Source organism: Aedes aegypti, chromosome 1 (assembly GCF_002204515.2).
Source record: "Aedes aegypti strain LVP_AGWG chromosome 1, AaegL5.0 Primary Assembly, whole genome shotgun sequence".
Classification (NCBI taxonomy): Eukaryota; Metazoa; Arthropoda; class Insecta; order Diptera; family Culicidae; genus Aedes; species Aedes aegypti.
Genome location: NC_035107.1, coordinates 25,079,101 through 25,097,172, shown reverse-complemented (window position 1 = coordinate 25,097,172; position 18,072 = coordinate 25,079,101). Strand labels below are relative to the sequence as shown.

At 38.8% G+C, this 18,072-nt stretch overlaps 2 protein-coding genes across 2 annotated transcripts; both read left to right on the top strand.

Annotated features, from left to right (window-relative positions):
• The first annotated feature begins 1,587 nt into the window (after positions 1–1,587).
• Positions 1,588–13,897, top strand: LOC5580063 (zinc finger protein 224). The gene is made up of 3 exons (XM_001654769.2): positions 1,588–1,836; positions 12,725–13,587; positions 13,647–13,897. Exons 1-3 carry the CDS (start codon positions 1,681–1,683, stop codon positions 13,843–13,845), a joined length of 1,218 nt encoding a protein of 405 aa, XP_001654819.1. The 5' UTR covers positions 1,588–1,680; the 3' UTR covers positions 13,846–13,897.
• Positions 13,898–15,058: 1,161 nt separating this feature from the next.
• On the top strand, positions 15,059–17,487 carry LOC110674377. The gene is made up of 3 exons (XM_021838650.1): positions 15,059–16,470; positions 16,532–16,845; positions 16,921–17,487. The coding sequence occupies exons 1-3, from the start codon at positions 15,939–15,941 to the stop codon at positions 17,422–17,424; spliced, it is 1,350 nt and encodes a 449-aa protein (XP_021694342.1). The 5' UTR covers positions 15,059–15,938; the 3' UTR covers positions 17,425–17,487.
• The last annotated feature ends 585 nt before the right edge of the window (positions 17,488–18,072 follow it).

Genomic DNA, 18,072 nt, shown 5'->3' with positions numbered 1-18,072 from the left:
GTTGAGGCCTTCTAGTTGTGGCTTGTTTTTTCATTATCTTCTGATGTGGCCTTTTGAAAATCATTCAAAATTGATGATGAAATAAGAAATTTGAAGTGTAGAAGAGTGTTAAGTGGTGAAGTAAAGTACATGGAGATCCCTACAGCACGAGAAGATTCGTGCGGTCGATTAAATATGTGATTGATTGAACCCCTCGTCATCCATGAACATTATGTATGTGCTACGCGAGTTTGTCGTCGAGAAAATGTATGGATATATTGGTTCAATTGGAATAATATTGCAATTGAACGTTATTTTTCATGCAATTGAAACCAAATTGTGTTTTTGTTGATAATTTGTGAAGTACAGGCAGGCTGACACAGGTATTATTAGGTAGTGTGATACAAAATACATCAGTCTACAGGAGCCCAACGGAAAACTTGATAATGTTCGCCGTCTAAACCAATGTATAAAATAATACAAGGAGCAGTCGCTCCGTAGTATAACCTGCATCTACTTAGTGAATTTGGAACGTTTTTCGCAACCTACATTGCAATTTTGATGTTTTTTTTAACAGGCCTCAACTCGGTTTCCGTCAGATATAGAAATGAGGCCTTTTTGAGAAAAGGCCGCATTTGCAATGAATATCCTGGTTAGCGGAAAATGAGATGGGGCCTTTTAGAAAAATGTTATTTTTTTCAACTTTTATGCATATTTTTAAATGACTATTGTATGTTTTAGTAAGAATAGGCTCTAATACACTAAAATCAGCAGAAAACCGATTTGTTTACATTTTGGACTTGAGGCCTTTTCAATTGTTGGTCTTGAACTTCCCACGAACTCGCTTACTATAGGCCTTTTCACATGACGTCTCAAATCAGCTGATCCAGAAGCTCTTTGACAGTTCTTTTATGAAAATGACAGGCTCTTGTTAGCACCGGTCCTCCACCGATGTAAACAAATGCATAGACGGAACTGTCACATGAAAAGGCCTATAGGTGACAGGCGACGGAAGATGATCTGAGATAATATTTTGTAGGTCGCATTTAGAATGGTGATCGCTCGAAAGTTCTCAGGCGTGGCCGAAAATGGTGTGCCGAAATGTGGCGGAGTGTGCTTGTTGGGATTGTAGTGACGGTAGTGTGTAAACGTCAAACACGAACAAAAACGATGCGTGCGCTTGCAAACAATTGCTTTTAAGCGCATTGATTACCTTTAATTTTGCGAATGATGGTTTTTACTTTTTCGCGTTAAGCATTAAAAGGGTTCATTCACAAATTTCATAACGCCAAAAATGACCATTGTTGACACCCACCACCCTTCTCATAACACTTTTTGTATGAATATTCTACAAATTTTGTATGAGCTGTAACATTTTAAAGACACCCACCCACCACCTTCACCGTTATGAAATTTGTGAACAGGCCCAAACTGTTTCTGGACTTAGCCACCAACCTTTTCAATTTTGTATCAAGCCAATTTTGCAGTGATAGTATTTTTTGAGCTGTAAATTCCGTAAATTCGACCTAATGACCATTTCTCGAACTACTTCAAATCGATAAAGAAATCCACGATCGCCCAATGCTGAAGGCCGCCAGCTTGACAGCTTTGAAGCGACAACAAAACAAAACCGTCGTCCGCCGACCGTAAAGAGCTAAACAGTAAAATTTCATCTTGGCTTCGGAACGAAAAAAAAACGCAATGACCGAACAACCGTCGGTCACGAGAAGAACTTACGCCCGCCGTGTCCCACTGTGCCGCCTCTGCCTGCAGGAGTACCCGAAAGATGACCTGCTGGAAATATTTTCCCGCGGATCCGACTGGAAGAAGCGAATCTTCCGAGCCGCAGGAATCAAGGTTTGTTTGTTTGTGGGCCACAGGGCTGGTAGCGACTAAATCCCTGGAAAATAAAACCTTGTTTGAAAAAAAAATATAATATAATATAATGTATTATATACAAAGCCAAGAAAACGAAAACAGGGATTAGAAAGTTAAACTTTTCAAAAATTCCTGTATTTCGTAGAAATTCTATTGAAATACAAAAAAAAAACATTTTATGTCCTTTGCAGAGTTGGTAGCAGGTCTCTTTTAAGATACTTGGTGTCTATTTCAATGCAAGTCTTGAAAAAGTTTCTATTTTTTAAGGAAGATCTCTTAAGTCTCTGTTTTGAACAAAATGGTCTCTGAAGTCACAATTTTCATTATTTTGGTTGCAGTTAATCCTCATGCAAAAAGATACACAGTAACACTCAGAGACTATAATGCGACTATTCAACAGGCTCATCACTCTCAGATCCCTCGAGGATAAGCTTCAAGAAATATCCCAGTAATTCCAAGAGAGTTGATCTGGAATACTTTCAAGCATGTTCTCTAGATTTTTTTTTTATAGAGTTCTCTCTACCAATTATCCAGAAATTCATCCAGCAAATTTTCGAAGGATGCTTAGAGGAATTTCTCCAGATTGTGCTTCCGTAGTTTCTTCATTTCTTTCTTTGATTTATTTTTTTCGAAAACTATCCCAAACTATGTACTAATTCTTCAATCGCTTCCTCCAGTTGGTGCCCTAAAGAATTTTCCAAAGATTCATGTACAGAAATTTCTTCAAGCAAACCCACAAGGATTTATTCCATAATTTTGAAAAAAAAATCGCTTAGATATTTTACCAAGGAACCCCTCAAGAGTTCCTACGCTTTTTCATGTGAATTCCTTTAGAGTTCATCCATGGTTACTCCCAGGAATCGCTCCAACAGTTTCTCGAGGGGTTGTTCGAGGAAATTTATTAGGAAGGAAGGCTTTCCCAATAAACTCGATCGTCGATTCATCACAATGCTCCTATAGATTTGTTTGTAGGAGTTTCTTCAGCATTTCATCCAAACTTCTTCCAATGAATTTCTCGAATAAAACACCCTTGAAATCTTCTAAAGTTTATTCAAGTTAATCACCAGTTAACACCACTGCAAATTTTCCAGTATTTACTCCGATAATTCTTATACAAACTTTTTTGAAAATTCTTTCCTATGTTATTCAAGGAATTAGAATTCATAAAATCCTACGGGATAAGCTATTCGATTGATTTATTTTTTCAATATCTTAACGATTGATCTAGGAAATCTTCTAAAACTTCCTCAAGTGTCCAGGAGTTCTTTCAGGGATCCTTGTTCATCAAGAGTTATGAACTTTAAACGTTACACAAGCTTCATCAGCGTTTACTTTAGGTTTTCTTCTAAAATATTACTCGTCCAGGTTTTTATCAAAGATTTATTCAATAATTTCTGAAAAATTTTCACTTACTTGGGAAATATCTCAAAGAATTACTGGAGTAATTTCTTAAGAAATTTTAGAAGGAATCTCTAGGGTACATCCAGAAAGTATGCATAGATAAATTTCAAAGTGAAATGTTAAAAATATTCAGAAAAACAATGTTATGTTGTAGGGGATTCTAAGAAAGACCCAGAGGTGCTTCCTGGAGAAGTTACTGTTTTTTTAGATGTTCTAAACGGGTATTTTTAAGAGTGCCCAAAAGGAAGCAATGGAAGAATCGTTGCATAAAAGTCTGGAGTTTAAGACTGTTGGAAATTCTTTGGAGGAATTCCTAATGAAATCTCTGAGGTGTTTTCTGTGGTTCACCTTCGAAAAACCAATATTGTATTCTTGACGTTTCTAAAATGAAATTGTAGGGGGAATTCCGTGGGAAATAATTACTAAAGAACTAAATAAATCCTTGTTTTCAAGTGTTTTGAAGCCATTTAAGACCTGCTGTTAGAAATGAATTCAAATTCATTCAAAATTAATCATTCGATAATCATTAGTATTTAAGAGTTTTTCTTGAGCTTGGAATTATTTCTTAAAACCTGGAAATATCAGGGAATAACAACAGTTGGGATAAACGGTTGTGAGCGGACTAAGACGATGCCCACCGGTTCTATTTTAGCTATTCTTTCATTTCTGCACCGATCGTTGATATCAAGGTTGGTAGAGTACGACCCTGTTTCCGCACCGGCTATTCTTGCAGGGTGTCGACTACCTGGAAAAACCTGGAAAGTCAGGGAAAGTCAGGGAATTCAATTTTTGACCTGGAAAGTCAGGGAAAGTCAGGGAATTTCACTAGAGGTCAGGGAAAAATATCAAATTTCATACAAGAATTGCAATAATTTCTTGCATGCTATGCTATTAATACGATCTCTTAAAAACTGGGAATCAATCTTTCAAAATAGATGTTCACCATTGGGAAAACGCTTTTATGCATAATTAAGTAAAATGCAATATTCTACATATACTTATACTAAGAATTTATAGTGTTATGACATGAAAAGTATCAGCAGTGCTTCATCTATTTAGTTTTAAAGTTTGCCAGATTTACTCATTGACTATTTTTGCGTATTTCGCTCAAAATCTTTAAATAAAAATGGAATTCACTCCATCAAATCATGTTAATCCTGCGGATTCGCTCAAAATATCGAAGTAAAACTGGGAAAACGTTATACAGTCAACTATCCCTTACTCATATTTCGATATCGAATTCGAGAACCATAGTAAAAGTTGGTTTTCATGGCTACCTCGATGGTCTGGTTGCACTGGTTTTGTGTTCTGTAACTCGATGCTTCAATATCGAGTTACGGAATTTGAATGTATAGAGTAATACTAATCTTGTATTTTGGTGCAGATGAATGAAAGCCGTATATCATTTTTTTATGAGCACAAATCTGGTGAATCAAACAACTATTTACTTTGAAAAATAAAATCGTTGGTTAGTCGCTGGTAGTGATCAATCGATAAATGTTTCAGCACTGAAAACTGCTTGGTTTTCTAGATTTGTATTCCTGAAAGTTTGTGGTGTGATTTTAACAGTGGTACATATTTTCGGATGATTTTTTTACAATTTCACTCATGTTATATTTGTTGTGAAATTGCCTACTACATCATACTTATGTGGACATCATACTGGACTCATAAGTATGCCCAGTTCGTTTAAACTAAGAAAGAATATGCTCAGAGAATGCACCAGAAATTCTGAAGACGCTTCATAAAATTCAGAAAACAGTGATTTTGTTTCAAGGCATCTGCTCGATAAGCCATTGAAATTTTATTAGATTACTTGGATATACTCATCGAAGAATTCTTAGAGGAGTTTCTTCGAGCATTGCTGGAGGCACGCTATTCGTGGACAAATTCAATACAAGAAGGAATTCTCTAACAATTTTTAGAGAAACCTTGAGGCGTGATTAGTAAAATTATTGAAGAAAGCTTTGAGTTTGGGTTGCGGAACTCCTAGGATAAATCTTAGAAGAGTTTTCGAAGAAGCATTCTATTCTATTCTAAGTACATGCACAGCCAATAATTAAAAGCATCCTGGAAATACCGGAACATATTCCGTTAATCTCTCGTGTCAGTATTATGATATGATACAGATATTAAAATGGTCAGGCCCACTGTGCAGACTTTGGTTTGAAGATAATTCGAAAATTCACGGCGATCAGACTATTCACGAACGAATAACCTGATAGACGAGAATTTCCAAATTTATGAAAGAAGTAACGGGGACAACCGTATTAACCGTTCCATTTCAGGAATATTGATAGATCGTTGGGAGTTGCTTTGCTAAGAAGGTTAATGCACATTCCGTTTATTTTCCGTCTCCGTTTTTGGGGTTGGGACACGGGTATTTCTGCCTCATGTCCTGGGTGTAAGGCCTAGGCTCAAGCGCCATTGCTTGCTCTCTAAAACTAAAAGAAAACTTACTTTGACCTCAGACCTGGGATTGATAACCAACAGGATTTCAATACATATCGGCCATATTTTTATATACAGGTTATTATCAATTTCGTCTAACTCAAAAATAAGACCATATATGGGCTCGTGGGAACAAAAGGGAAAACTAGCAATAATCAGGAACGAACTCACCAAATTAAGTTAAGTGTCCAAAACAACTCTTTTAACAGCTGAAATGCTAGTTCACCGGCATCAGAAATCGTGATTCAAACAACTTCCACGTATATCCCATATAATTGGGTACTTTTATTCTTGATTTGGTCAATCTCGGAATACTCGCATTTCACTTGTACAATTACACAATCAAACTTAAAAGATTCGCATTGCTGTGCTAGTTATAGTTATAAAAACACATTAGTTGTTTCCAAAAAGCAGCCGAATTGCGATTCTACCAGCCTAAATTAAATCATCGAAGAGTTCTCGAAGAAGCATTGGAAGAAAATCTTGTTAAAACGTTTAATAATTCCAAGAAGAATTTCTGAGACATTTCTGTTGAATTCTTTGAAGCAATTCATAAGCTATACAAACTAAATTGAGTTCGGCAATTCCGTGTGCTCAGTATTTATTTATTTTTTTAACAAACTCTTGGCAAAAAAAGTTTGTTAGTTGATTTTCGCAAAATATTTCCAGAATCCCAGCAAAAAAAAAAAATACCCCACTTACTGAGATCTCGTCGAAAGATATGTTTGCTGAGCGCTCGGCGGTGTAAATTTTGGTAAAAAGTTCTGAAAAATGCCAAGACTGACTAAGAAAACTGTTTATAAATACAAGGCAGTCTCTTTAATTATGTAAACCTAAGGGGTGCGAACTCGAACATGTTGGCCTTTCAATTTTAACAAAACTTCTTACACCAGTGCTAACCGTTGCTTGTTTGCTTGTCTGGCAGGAAACCATTTAAAATGTGCACACTTAACATACTTTACACAAAACTACTGCTGATAGATGCTGATAATAAGTCCAATAAATCGACTGAATCAGATAGTTTCTCATCGTACCTTAGTAAGAAATATGTTTTACCAGACTTTTGATAAACTTATGCATAAATAAGACCAAGTATAATGTTTTTTCGAAAGTTGGAAGTTTTTGTGTCACATAAACTGCATACCATTTTTAGCATGACTAAGTAATGACCGCACACTCCTAGGTATACTCGGATCATTTTCATGAAAAATTTAGCTTGACAGCAGCCTGGCTGCTTGTTGATATCCAGTTTGCACCCCCAGATGTAAACATCAAATTTGATTGTAAACATGTGACGTGATCTGGATCACTAGATCATTTTTTCAATAAATTTGTTCGAGGTGGATTGGAATGACGTCGTCAAGTATCTGTCAATTTATGGAATATAAACCGTGGCTAAGAACATGAACATGAACAACAGCAACAACAAGTACATGATCTGAGCAAATGCGTCTCTGGTGTATAGGGAATTTTTTTTTTCATTTTTCTGTCAAATCTCATACAAAATCTACTTTTTCTCTGACAGAAATTCACTCTAGGTGAACCACTTCCCCTGGCCTATACATCATGTAAATAGTCGGATATGTATCTTCTTGTACAAATTTCATTTTTGTTCAAATTAATCAATTTCAGTGGACTGGAATTTTTCTGGAAAACGACTGGAAGGTCAGGGAAAGTCAGGGAATTTTATTTTACAAATTGAGTCGACACCCTGTCTTGCTTCTTGTTTATCATTATTGGCAGCTACAGTGTTTGTTCCGCATTGTTTGGACATTTAGAGAAAAAGTAGGGTGCAGAACCACTTTGGCATGGGGGGTTTTTCTCGGCCGAATCGTCTGAAACTTTGCAATTAGAAGCGCCTCAGTACGATGCATATTTTGACCAAATATAAGCTATGTAGCTTACAAAAACCCCTCTGCCAAAATGAATCAAATGTGCCAAGAATAGGATCTGGCTCCACCAGGAATTCCATCGGAATTTTCACTGATAAAAATCCACACGCTCGATCTGTGTGTTTAAAATTATGGATTTATTCATGAACGTCCATATCGATTTGCTATGATTTTCTTGCAAACTTCGTGTGTGTTACACATTAAATTCCTGTGTTTTGCTTCATGGATTGATTCATCAACCGACAACAGGGATTCCATATTTTTTCCACATAAGTTCCCGAAGCTTTCTCTTCAGATTCGTATGTGTCAACCTATGGACGCATAGATCATCACCCCAACACGGATTCAGTGTGTTTTGCTTATGGTTATCTTGTGTCATAATCATCATGTTCAAGTTGGTCGATTCATTGATTTGCGCAATGAGATTGTTATGATGAAATCCATGAGTTATGCTATCGATTTCCATGTTCAAAGCTTCTAAATTGTTTGTGATCAACCCATGGGATGCATAGTGAACTGAATTTCGGTTGGACCTCGCTTCGAACGACAGTCATCATCATGTTTCCAAAGAGAAGAAGCAAATTTTGAAGCTGAAAGTGTTAGATGAAAATTTGTGAATTCGATTTTTCTTTTATTAGTGAAGTTGACCGATATACGAGAATTCTACCTTTCTATAAGAAAACATTGATTATTATGTATAGTTTAGTAGAAAAATCGGATTCCACTAACAGATTTTCCTGGCTTTCAGTTTCGAAAAAAAATGGAATATGCTTATCCCTGGCTTCCCAAATTATGGATTTGTGGCGCCCCGCTTGTTGCTGGCTCACGGGTTTGAAAAAAAAATCAAGAGAGCTTGCGACAAGCAGAGGAGCCTCGGATCCATATTTTGGGGAGCAAAAGTTTTTCTACCAAATTTCTTCTTTCAGTCCCATGACATTTATGTTCTATCACACATGACTATCTAAAGCTACTACATTTCGAATTCAATAAGCAAATCAGTTGGTTTTCATGATTTAATATTTGGAAATTCATGTTTGTTTCACATGACAACCTAATGTTGATACACATGTTATTATACCGTGAAATCAATGATGAAATCCATATGGCTACCACACTCAAATCATGTGGTTTTCCTCATTGCGCAAATCTATAAGTAAAACACACGACCTTGACGTGTAGATTTTTCTCAGTGAATTCTTCAGAAATTCATCCGGCGATTTTTTCAAAAAAAAAATCCTTCAGGGATGTCACAAGAACTCCTCTTAAGGTTTCCCCTCTGGAGCCGAGGATTTCCTCCATGGAGTTCCACCAAAAAATCCTCCGAGATTTATTTTTTCAAGAACTCTTCCGGGAATTTTTTTGGAGCACCACCGGGAATTCCTTCGGATTTTCTCCATAATTCGTCCTGATTTTTTTAGAAATATCTTCAGAATTTTCCAGAGTTCCTCAAGTACAGGCAAACCTCCATGAATCGATTACTGAAGTTCCCATCGACTCATAGAACAGAAATGCTTTGGAAAGTTGATTGAGAGGACCATCATAGTAAACATGAAATGGAATTCTTCTGAAGTTGCTTCGAATAATTCACTACATTCCCTCCGGGAGTTTGTCCAGAGTTTCTCAGAAAATTTCTCAAAAGTTTCTCCGGGAATTTATGTAGACTTCTTCTGAGAATTCCTCTAAAAACTATTCCGGATTTCCATCGGCAATTCTTCTGGATATCACCCAGCAATTCCTCGGAACGTCCTCCGGATTCCACCGGCAGTTATCCTAGATTTCTTCCAAAAATTCATCCAGCGATTCATTTGGATTTCTAGAAAGTTCCTCCGAAGTTTCCTTCCAACTGTGGGAATTTGAACTTTCTTCTTAGTTTCTCCAGGAATTTCTTCGGAGTTCGTCAAGCAATTACTCCAGTGTTTCACTAGAAACGCTTCCGGACTTCCTCCAGTAACGCATCCGGAGTTTCTCCAGGAATTTCTTCGTAGTTACTCCAGGATTTCCTTTGGAGATTTTCTAGAGTTATGTCCAAAATTCCTACAGGAATTTCTTTAGAGTTCCTTCGGAGCTTCACCGGTGATTCCTCCTGAGTTGCTCCAGAAATTCCTCTGGAGTTCTACCAGAATACCAGGAATACCAGAAAGAACTACACAACAATTCCAAAGGAGCTAAGAAGGAAATCCAAAGTACTCCAAAGTAGCTCAGGAGGAATGAACGGTGAAGCACCGAAGGAATACCCAGAGAACTTTAAAGGAATTCCTGTAGGAACTCTGGACAAAATCCTACAGAATCTCCAAAAGTAAATCGTAGAAAAACTATGGAGGAACTCCGGATGTATTTCTGGAGGAACTCTGGAGGCGTTTCTAGAGAAACTCTTGGGTAATTGCTTGACGAACTCTAGAGATATTCCTGAAGAAACTAAGAAGGAAATTCGAAGGAATTCCTAGTGGAGCTCCAAAAGAATTCCCGGAGGAATTCTTGGAGAATATCTGCGAAGGAAATCCCCGGATTATTTTTTGGAGGGAATTCTCGGAAAAGTTCTTGGAAGAAATCCCCGGGGGCATGTCTGAAGAAAATTCTCTAAGAAATTCCTGGAAAAAATTTTCGGAAAAAAAATCCTGTTGCAAATTTTTTACGAACTACCTGGAGAAAATTTCCAGAAAAATTCTCTGAAAAAAATCCCAGAAAGAATTTCTGAAAAAAATCCCCGGAGAAATTTCTCTATGATTTTTTTGGGTGAAATACCCAGAGGAAGTTCTGGACGAAATCCCTTGAAGGATTGCTACTGAAAATCCCCTTTTAATTCCTAGAGCAAATCGCCAGGGAAGTTTCTGGAGGAAATGCTCAGGGGAGTTCCTGGACCAATCTCCGAAGGTGCTTCTGGAGGAAATTCCCGAAGCATTTCCTGGAGGAAAGCACAAAAGAATTTTTGGACGAAATCCCCGTAGGAATTGTTATTAGAAGTCTCTTGGGGAATTCCTGGAAAAAATTCTCAATAGAGGTCTTGACGAACATCCCCGAAGGAATTGCTATTTGATATTCTCGGAGAAATTCCTGGAGTAAATCCCCAGAGGAATTCTACAAAGCAATCTCCGGAGGATTTTTTTTAAGAAAATCCCCGGAGAACTTCCTTGATGAAATCCCCAGAGAAATTTCTTGTTGCAAATCCCCGAAGGAATTGCTATTGGAGATCTCCTGAAGAATTTTTGAAGAAAATCCCCGGAGGAGTTCTTGGGAGAATTCTCCGGAAGAAATCCCTGGAGCATATCGTCAAAGAAGTTTCTGGAGGAATTCCTGGACGAAATCCCTGGAGGAATTTCTGGACGAAATTCCCAGAAGAATTCTTGAAGGATATCTCACAAGAAGTTTCGAAAAGAAAAATTTCTCTAAAAAAATCCCAGACAAATTTTTTGAAGAAAATCCTTAGATGAATTTCTCAATGAATTTCTGGACGAAATCCCAAGGGAAAATCCTGGACGAAATCTCCGTAGGAATTGCTATTGGAAATTCCCTGAGGAATTCCTGGAGAAAATTCTCAGAGGAGTTCTTGGGGATAATGCCAGAGTAATCCTTGAAATCCCCGAAGGTATCCCTGGAGAAAATCCCCGGAGAAATTCCTGGTTGAAATCCCAAGAGAAATTCCTAATTCAAATCACAAGAGAAATTCCTGAAGGAAATCTTCGAAAAACTTCTCTGATAAAAAAATCCCCGACAGATTTTTTAAGAAAATCCTGGACAAAATCCCTGGAGGAATTGCTATAGAAATCCCCTGTTGAATTCCTGGAAAAAATCTCCAAGGAGGTCTAGGAATACCCCCATTCTCGGAGAAATTCCTGGAGTGAATTCCCTGAGGAATTCTTGGGGGAAATCTCCAGAGAAATTCGATGAAAAAATCTTCGAAGGAATTTCTGGAGAAAATCGCCGTGGAATTCCTGGACGAAATCCCCAGAAGAATTTCTGGAGGCAATTCTCGGAGGTTCTTGTGGAAATATCCGGAGCAATTCCTGGTGAAAATCTCCGAAAGAATTTCTAGACTAAATTCCCCGAATAATTGCTGAACGAAATCCATTGAGTAGCTATTGAAAATCCCCTGGGAAATTCCTGGAGAAAACTCGCGGAGGGGTTCCTGGGGAAATCGCCGAAGGAATCCTCGAAACCCCTGGAGAAATTGTAGAAAAAAATCCAGGAGAGAATTCTCTAATTAATTCCAGGTTTTAATCCCAAGAGAAATTCTCGGAGGAAATCTCCGGAAAAATTCTCTGAAAAAATCCCCGAAAGTATTTCTGGAGAAAATCATCCTAGAGAAAATCCTGAACCAAATCATCGGAGCTCTTGGAAAAATCTCCGGAAGTATATCTGGAGAAAATCCAAGGCGGAATTTCTGGAAAAAATCGTGTCTCAAATCATCAAAGAAATTTCTTAAGAAAATCCCAAGAGGAACGTAAACGAGTAGACACTCTGTAGAAATTTCTGATGATCTCTGAAGAATTCGCTAACTTCTGAGGATAATTTGGAGATTTTTCTAGATGAATTTCTTAGATAGGTATTAAAAAAAATACGTTGAACCCGGAATATTTGCTGGTGTAAAACCTCAAATTAAATTTTGAAGATTCCATGAAACTTTTACTTGAAAGGTTACTCGTGAAATGTCTGAAAGAATAGCAGGAGTAATGCGTGGATGAAAAGTTGGAGAAACGTCTAGATGAATTACTGGAGGCACCTCATGATAAATCGCGGGTCAAATTTATTCAGGAATTCCTCAAACGTGCTCAATAGATTTCCAGGATTTCTCCCTGAATTAATTTTGGAACAATTCCTGACATAAACCGTAGATGAATTCGCGAAGGAAAATGGCTAGAGGAATAACTGAAAAAAACCTTAGTAGGAAAATCTCGGGGAATTTTTGTAGAAGTACATTGAGGACTTTCATGAAAGATCCCCAATTAGAAGGAAGTTAAGGGCAATAGTTACTTTAGAAACAAATTTGGAGACAAACCAGTTAAAAGGATAGACTCAAAAGTTAAAACAGAGACCAAGTCTTCCAAAAGAGACCTGTTACTTGCTCTGGTGGACCAGTATCCCGCTAGAATCAATTTTAAAAAGATCAACATTATGTTCTTCCACAGCCCCACCGGAACGACGCCGTCACCCGGATGTGCACCACCTGCCGGACGATGATCGACACCATCGTAAGCTTCCAGGAAATTTGCCAACAGACGGAACTGTTGATGAGAAAGAGCGGTTTCCATCCCAGTGGCATCGTCGCCGGGGATCGTTGGTCCAAAGCCACGGGGTTGATTGAATCGTTGTTAGAGGTGGTCACCCAACACAGGGAAGCCGTGATGCAAGTGGAATCTGGTCAGGAGGTCACTGCCACAAGCACGGCCACCATCGTAACGGAAAAGGAAATCTTCGAAGTTAGCGTCGCCATGGGCGAAGAAGAGTACTTGGAGGAAGAGAGTGCTGGGGATGAGGAGCAGAAAGAGGCGGAGGCGATTGAACAGCTGCCGGTGGACATTAAAGAAGAGGAAGAGGACGAGATCCAGGACGACCGGGATAGTGATTATCACTATGAGGAAGAGCAAGAGGAGGAGTCAGATCAAGAGGACAGTGAGGAGGAACAGAAGAAGCCAAAAAAGAATCGGGATCGAAGGAGACTCAACGAATTGAAACAAAAGTATAGGACTGAGAAGGTGATGTGCGACACGTGTGGAGAGCTGGTGTCGCAAATCAGTCTCGAGGGGCACCTGAATCGGCATCTGGGCGTTAAGCCGTTCGTGTGCGAAATCGAAGGCTGCGGCAGGCAGCTGTATTCGAAGTATAGCCTGCAGCAGCACAGGCATCTGCACAAGAGCATTATGAGGTATTACGATTGTCCGGATTGTGGCAAACGGATCAAGGGAACGAACTGCTGGATGCGGCACAGGAAATTGCACACCGAGGATCCCAAGCATGAGTGCGGCGTTTGCGGGAAGAAGTTCCGACGGAAGTAAGTCAGGTAACTATGTAGCTTAAAGAACAGACTAAAAGAGAATTTCACGTTTCCAGATTCGGGTTGAAGCTGCACGCGGTGGTCCACACGGGAGTGGCACTCTTTCCGTGCAAAATTTGCGGCAAGCGTTTCACGGTGAAGCACAATCTTGGTGCTCACTACAGAACCCATAAGCGGAACGGAACCTATCCGGCGGAGATGCAGTCCAAAGAGGAACATCAGGAGATCTATCAACAGACCGAGCAGAATAGCTAAAGGGAATAATACAATCGGACAATCGACTCGCGATTATTCTTCTATCACAGAATCCTTTTTGTCTATTTGCTTAAGTAACGGGTCCATAGCTTGGAAAATTCCAGATTGAAAAAAAGTCTGGAAATCCGATTGGTAGAAGCAATTTCAGCCTGGCCAGTTACTGGCACGGGATATAAGCAAAGGGTAGTACGCGTAACTATTCAGCAAGACAAGCTGAGGTTCGTTAGTTTAGTTCGAATACCAACTGTCGAGGATCTTTTCGGGTTAGAAGTTTTTTCGACGACTTCCCAGGACATACATTATCATACACGACATACAAATGCAAAAATGATCATTTTGCATTTTCCTTAATCTTGCATAAGGTTAATCCACCAGGTTTGCGTGTAAATAATAACATACAAATATAAAAAAAGCTTTCAGTTAATAACTATGGAAGTGCTCCTACGAATACTAAGCCGAGAAGCGGGCTCTATTTCAATTGGGACATAACACCAAAGAGAAGAACATGGCAACTGTCTTTTCGAGAGACGACATTAAATTATAGACCACTAAACAGCTATGGACCAATGCACGAGTTCACTAATTTGACGTTTGAGCGGTGCCGAATTCACTGGTTGCCATGGTCCCATAAATAACACGGCACCGCTAAAAAGTCAAATAGTGAACTCGTGCATCGGTCCATTGAGTAGAATATTTGGTAACATTTTTCTCTTTAATTCCTAGAATGTTCTGGAACTTTTCAAATGTTTCACAACAAAAGAAACATTACAACAGCATTTGAGACTGTAATTATTATTACAGCTATTAGAACATTACAATAGCATTTATGCAACGTGCTCAATTGAGTACTATTTGAGCATAAATTTAGGCGTGTTTGCAGTCGACCTCGTTCTGCGTTTTTTTTCGATTGGTCAAAACTAGTTTCGGCGGATGGTGCTATACCACGTGCAAATGTTCTGTGGAAATATGTTTTTCAACGTGATTTCTTTTCTTCGAAGATTACATCTGAAGATGATTTGTGAAGTCTTGTTTTTTAGTGCTCTGTGATGGCTCCAGCATTTGAATTCGTTTCTCGCGACTCGTTTTTTTATCTCCTGTGTGTGTGTTAAGCCGCGGCGTGTATATGGGCAGGGCTGGCAAAAGTCATTCGCGTCACATGAAGAAAACGAAAGAAAAAAAGTTATCGTCTTCGATTTCATTAATGCTTCATGTTTTAGTTATCGTCGTGTTGCCTATGGTCGGTGACGATAGTCATGCAGCCAAAAGTAATGAAGATATCTATGTTGCTCGTCTTCGCAACGTTGGTTAGTTATGACGCAAACAAAAATATTTTGTTTCTTCGGAGAAGTTTTAGTCACGCTGAGCTTGTCACGTCGCATGCTGCCCGAAGCGATCGTCTTCTGTCACTTTTAGTCAGTGTGCTTTTATATGTCGAAGGAGTAAACGAAGTGAAAAACAAAATCCGAAAATGGCCGCGAAAAAACGTAAATTTACTTATTCGTCTCTTATTACGGATTTGATTAAGAAAGAGGACAACAAAGTGTTCTGTGCCATTGACGTAATCTCGGGATGTGCTTATTATCAGGAGAAATATGATGTGACGAACTTCCTACGGCATTTTCGCTCACAACACCCGGAGGAAGCGGCAATCCATGAATTGACGAAGGAGCCTCCCGCAAAAAAAGCGAAGGTAGTTCCGAAGGTCTTAATCGCAATTAACAGGCAAACATTGCTGGAAGCGTGCTTAAAATTGACTGCTATACACCATCTACCATTCTCATGTCTGGAATGGGAAGGACTGAGATTGTTATTGGATCCGATTTCCGAGGCACTAAATATAACACTCAACCGTCGCAACATTAAGGTGCATATCGACGTCGCCGCGGAAAAAATAAAACAAGCAATGAAAATAGAAATGTGTGGGAAATTGCTTCACTTAGCAATTGATTCGGCCTCAAGACATTCCAGACACATACTGGGAATAAATGTGCAGTACGAGAAGCAAGGAGCTGTTGTCATACGCACACTTGGTATAAAATAGCTACTTAATACTAAATTTTGGTTTTATTAACTTTTTTTCTTAATTTTTAGGAATGATTGAAGTTAAGCAAAGCCAGACCGCCAAATTCCTCAAGGAAAAAATTCTTGAGATCCTGCAATCATACGAGGTATCCATCGATCAGATTCTGTCCGTGACAACCGATAATGGGGCCAACATGATTGCTGCCGTGAAACTTCTCCAACAAGCTGCAGCCGTTTTCGGAGTTTCGCCAGAATCTATCTTGGAAGATGAACTACCCCATGCCAGCGAGAAGGAAATCGAGCTATTGGATTCGTTAGCTTCGGAGTTTGAGCCTTTGCTGTGCCTTACTCGGTGCGCAAGTCACACGCTTCAGCTGGCCGTCGGAGATGTGGTGAAGAAAAACGATCCACATATTCGTAGTATTACGGATCTTGTGAAAGAGTCGCGGAAAACAAAGTACACTCTTTTCTTCGAGCATAAGCAAGCCTCCAAGGCTCCTTTTTGGTCACCCACAAGATGGGGAGGAAAGTATGAAATGATTGCATCGATTGTTGAACAAGAGCAATTTTATATTGAGCTGGCTGAAGAATACAAAGAAATCGGTAAGTTATACGATACGAAGGTATCGTGCACTTTTGTATTAAATAATAAATTTATTTATAGAAATCACCGAAGATGACTGGAAGTTTATGAAGGACTTTGTTGAAGCCTTCGCTCCAGTTCATAAATTAACTAATGACCTACAGTTGAAGCACGTCCCTCTCAGTGATTTTTACATGGAATGGTTGCAAGCGATTCGTTCTGTTGAGAGCAACAAGGACAACCCTCTTTGTTCCAGCTTGTCACAGGCACTGAAGAATCGACTGAAAAAACTTCAGGAAAACGAGCTTTTTCGTGCCGCCCTACTGCTTGATCCTCGATTCAACTTTCCTGGGTCAAACGTTTTTTCGTCAGCAGACGAAAAAGAATCGGTTCAAGTAAGTCTTCAGACCTGCAACAAAATGTATTCAGTACTTTAAAATGATTAGTAATTAAAACTTAATTATCTTCAGAAATTCGTTCGTAACGTATGGGACAGGATAAACCAAATTCAAAGACCAGCGAATGAACCTCAGCCGTCAACTTCTGCTGGAACCGCGAATGACAGCAACATGTCTGATGAAATGGATGATTACATAACTCAGTTGTTTGGAAGTTCAGGACCAACGACATCAGCAAACATCGCTTCAACATTTCAACAACAACTTCGCCAGCTCAGCTTTGAAAACAGGCAGCCTCATCATTATGACGTCTGGACTCATTGGCTCGCTCGGAAGCACAGCCATCCGGAGCTGTTTGAAGTTGCTATGGTCGTACTGTCTGGGCCATCCAGCCAAATATCCGTTGAACGAGCATTTAGTGCACTTGCACTAATTCTATCCGATTTACGCACAGGAATGTCAGACGAGGCGTTACAAAATGTTTTGTTAATCAAGCTCAACAAAGATATCTTTGAAAAGATCATCCCGACCTTGTACGATTGGAAAACTGCGTTCAATGATGAATCTGAAACTTAAGAAGAACAAGTTGATCTTGAAAAGTTTCGTTTTTTGTTTTTATTTTCGTGATGCAAATAAAACCTGAACTGAGATTTGCTGCAAAGCTCTATTGTTTTTATTTTATTTTCTAAATCTAGACTGCTCATAAAAGCATACCTGTCCCTAATGGAAAAAGTAGGTGTTGAGAAAATAGCGTTCAAAGTTAAACATTTGTTTTCTCACACAATTTTGCCTAATTTCCTAGTACCTTTCTAGTATCATTAAAATCACCGCACAGATAACATGTTGGCTCTATTGATTAGTGAAAAATATAAACTTGAACACAATTCACGTTTTGTAGTTATTATTTGGGTTAAAAGTTCATATTCTGTTAAGCCTTTTTCAATACGGGACTGTACCAACTTCTACACAACATATTCAAACAAAGTATGTTAATTTTTATATGCGTAATAATAGATGAATGTTTCGATGAATAAAGTTGTTGTTTCGAAAATCCATATGGGAAAGTTATGCTTTTATGGGCAGTAAACTGAACAACTTTTCGATGATCTATCGTTCACCCAAAGCTTATTTTGAATTATTCTTGTAAACTTACTCCACTACCACGGTTATGATTTAAAATAAGTTTTGTAAGTGTCTAGTTCATGGACGGCCCTTGTCCATTAA

What these genes read in the sequence shown, in the direction of transcription:
- LOC110674377 (XM_021838650.1), top strand. Translation starts at nt 15,939, where the DNA reads ATGATTGAAGTTAAGCAAAGCCAGACCGCCAAATTCCTCAAGGAAAAA. An exon ending in TGAAGAATACAAAGAAATCG is followed by an intron (nt 16,471 to 16,531) that starts GTAAGTTATACG and finishes ATTTATTTATAG; the next exon opens with AAATCACCGAAGATGACTGG. An exon ending in ACGAAAAAGAATCGGTTCAA is followed by an intron (nt 16,846 to 16,920) that starts GTAAGTCTTCAG and finishes AATTATCTTCAG; the next exon opens with AAATTCGTTCGTAACGTATG.
- LOC5580063 (XM_001654769.2), top strand. Translation starts at nt 1,681, where the DNA reads ATGACCGAACAACCGTCGGTCACGAGAAGAACTTACGCCCGCCGTGTC. An exon ending in TCCGAGCCGCAGGAATCAAG is followed by an intron (nt 1,837 to 12,724) that starts GTTTGTTTGTTT and finishes GTTCTTCCACAG; the next exon opens with CCCCACCGGAACGACGCCGT. An exon ending in GGGAAGAAGTTCCGACGGAA is followed by an intron (nt 13,588 to 13,646) that starts GTAAGTCAGGTA and finishes TCACGTTTCCAG; the next exon opens with ATTCGGGTTGAAGCTGCACG.